This window comes from Opisthorchis viverrini (assembly GCF_000715545.1).
Source record: "Opisthorchis viverrini unplaced genomic scaffold opera_v5_4079, whole genome shotgun sequence".
NCBI classification, from domain to species: domain Eukaryota; kingdom Metazoa; phylum Platyhelminthes; class Trematoda; order Opisthorchiida; family Opisthorchiidae; genus Opisthorchis; species Opisthorchis viverrini.
In genome coordinates this window covers 1-982 of record NW_008756686.1, presented here as the reverse complement: position 1 = coordinate 982, position 982 = coordinate 1, and the positions used below count along the sequence as shown (strand labels likewise).

Here is a 982-nt window from a genome sequence, read left to right as displayed (position 1 = left end):
TAATAATAATAATAATAATAATAATGTAAGTACCCAACCGCACTTCTCACTGTTCTCTTATGCGTGGATTTTTTAATCCACTTTTCACCGCTTCCTCTGACTTTGCATCACCATTTCGGTCACCTGACTCCAGTCTCAGTTATTTGCGTCCATACCATTTTGAAGGACGAAGTGATTGTTTTCCGATATCCTTTCATTTTTGTAGTTTGTCCACCGGATGCGAAACTCCAATGGTCATCGACGCTGATTGACTGCTTTGTGCGTTGGCTTCTGGTCACACCTTGTGTCACTTCGAAACCGCATCATTCTTCCATTCAGCGAGACCCAATAACTACGGGAAGCCCCAAAGCCACAGCACGGCAAACATCCTCACCTGGATCCTCAGGGAATATTCTCCTAGGCACTTTGTTATGTAGTGTTCAAACCGAAGACGAGGAAGCTTTATCATCGCTTTCGTTCTCTGCATCATTATGGAGACCTAGTCTGGCAAGCTTGAACGCAATGATTGAGGTTGGTCCTGGCCCACTTCATGCTGTTTTGTACATGTTGTATGGCGAACAGTTGGCTGACGAAGTAGATTTCGATTGTTATCATTGGGTCGACTGCGTTTCAGAGTATTACACACTATGTAAAAATTTGCTTCCCTGAACGTTTGAACTATTTTCAGGTCGCCGTGTACCTGTTCGAAGAACAGGCACACCTCATTACCGTTGCGATCGGTTTCGGTTTTCAGTGAACACTTGAAGCCAGCAGTTTTCCAACCGGTTTTCTCAGTGGTCTTTGGTGATGCACTATGTAGCTGGTTATCCCCATGCGTGATTTGACAGCCTATTTTTATTTAAAATAGCGACCCACACCAAATCCTTCACTGTCGGGGAAATTTGGAAGCAGTCTTTTGTCTTGGCGAGAAATGTGTCTTCGATAAGCCTCGGTTATGGAGTTGTCATCCGCTCAGGTCAGGTTATCCAATGCAAAAATACGT

General features: G+C 44.2%; 1 protein-coding gene across 1 annotated transcript; it reads left to right on the top strand.

The window, feature by feature from the left end:
- Positions 1 to 207: 207 nt before the first annotated feature.
- On the top strand, positions 208 to 645 carry T265_16073 (hypothetical protein; the record flags this gene model as incomplete). Its single annotated transcript, XM_009179574.1, has 1 exon — positions 208 to 645. A coding segment is annotated over one exon (438 nt), but the record flags the coding sequence as incomplete, so codon positions are not given.
- Positions 646 to 982: the final 337 nt, after the last annotated feature.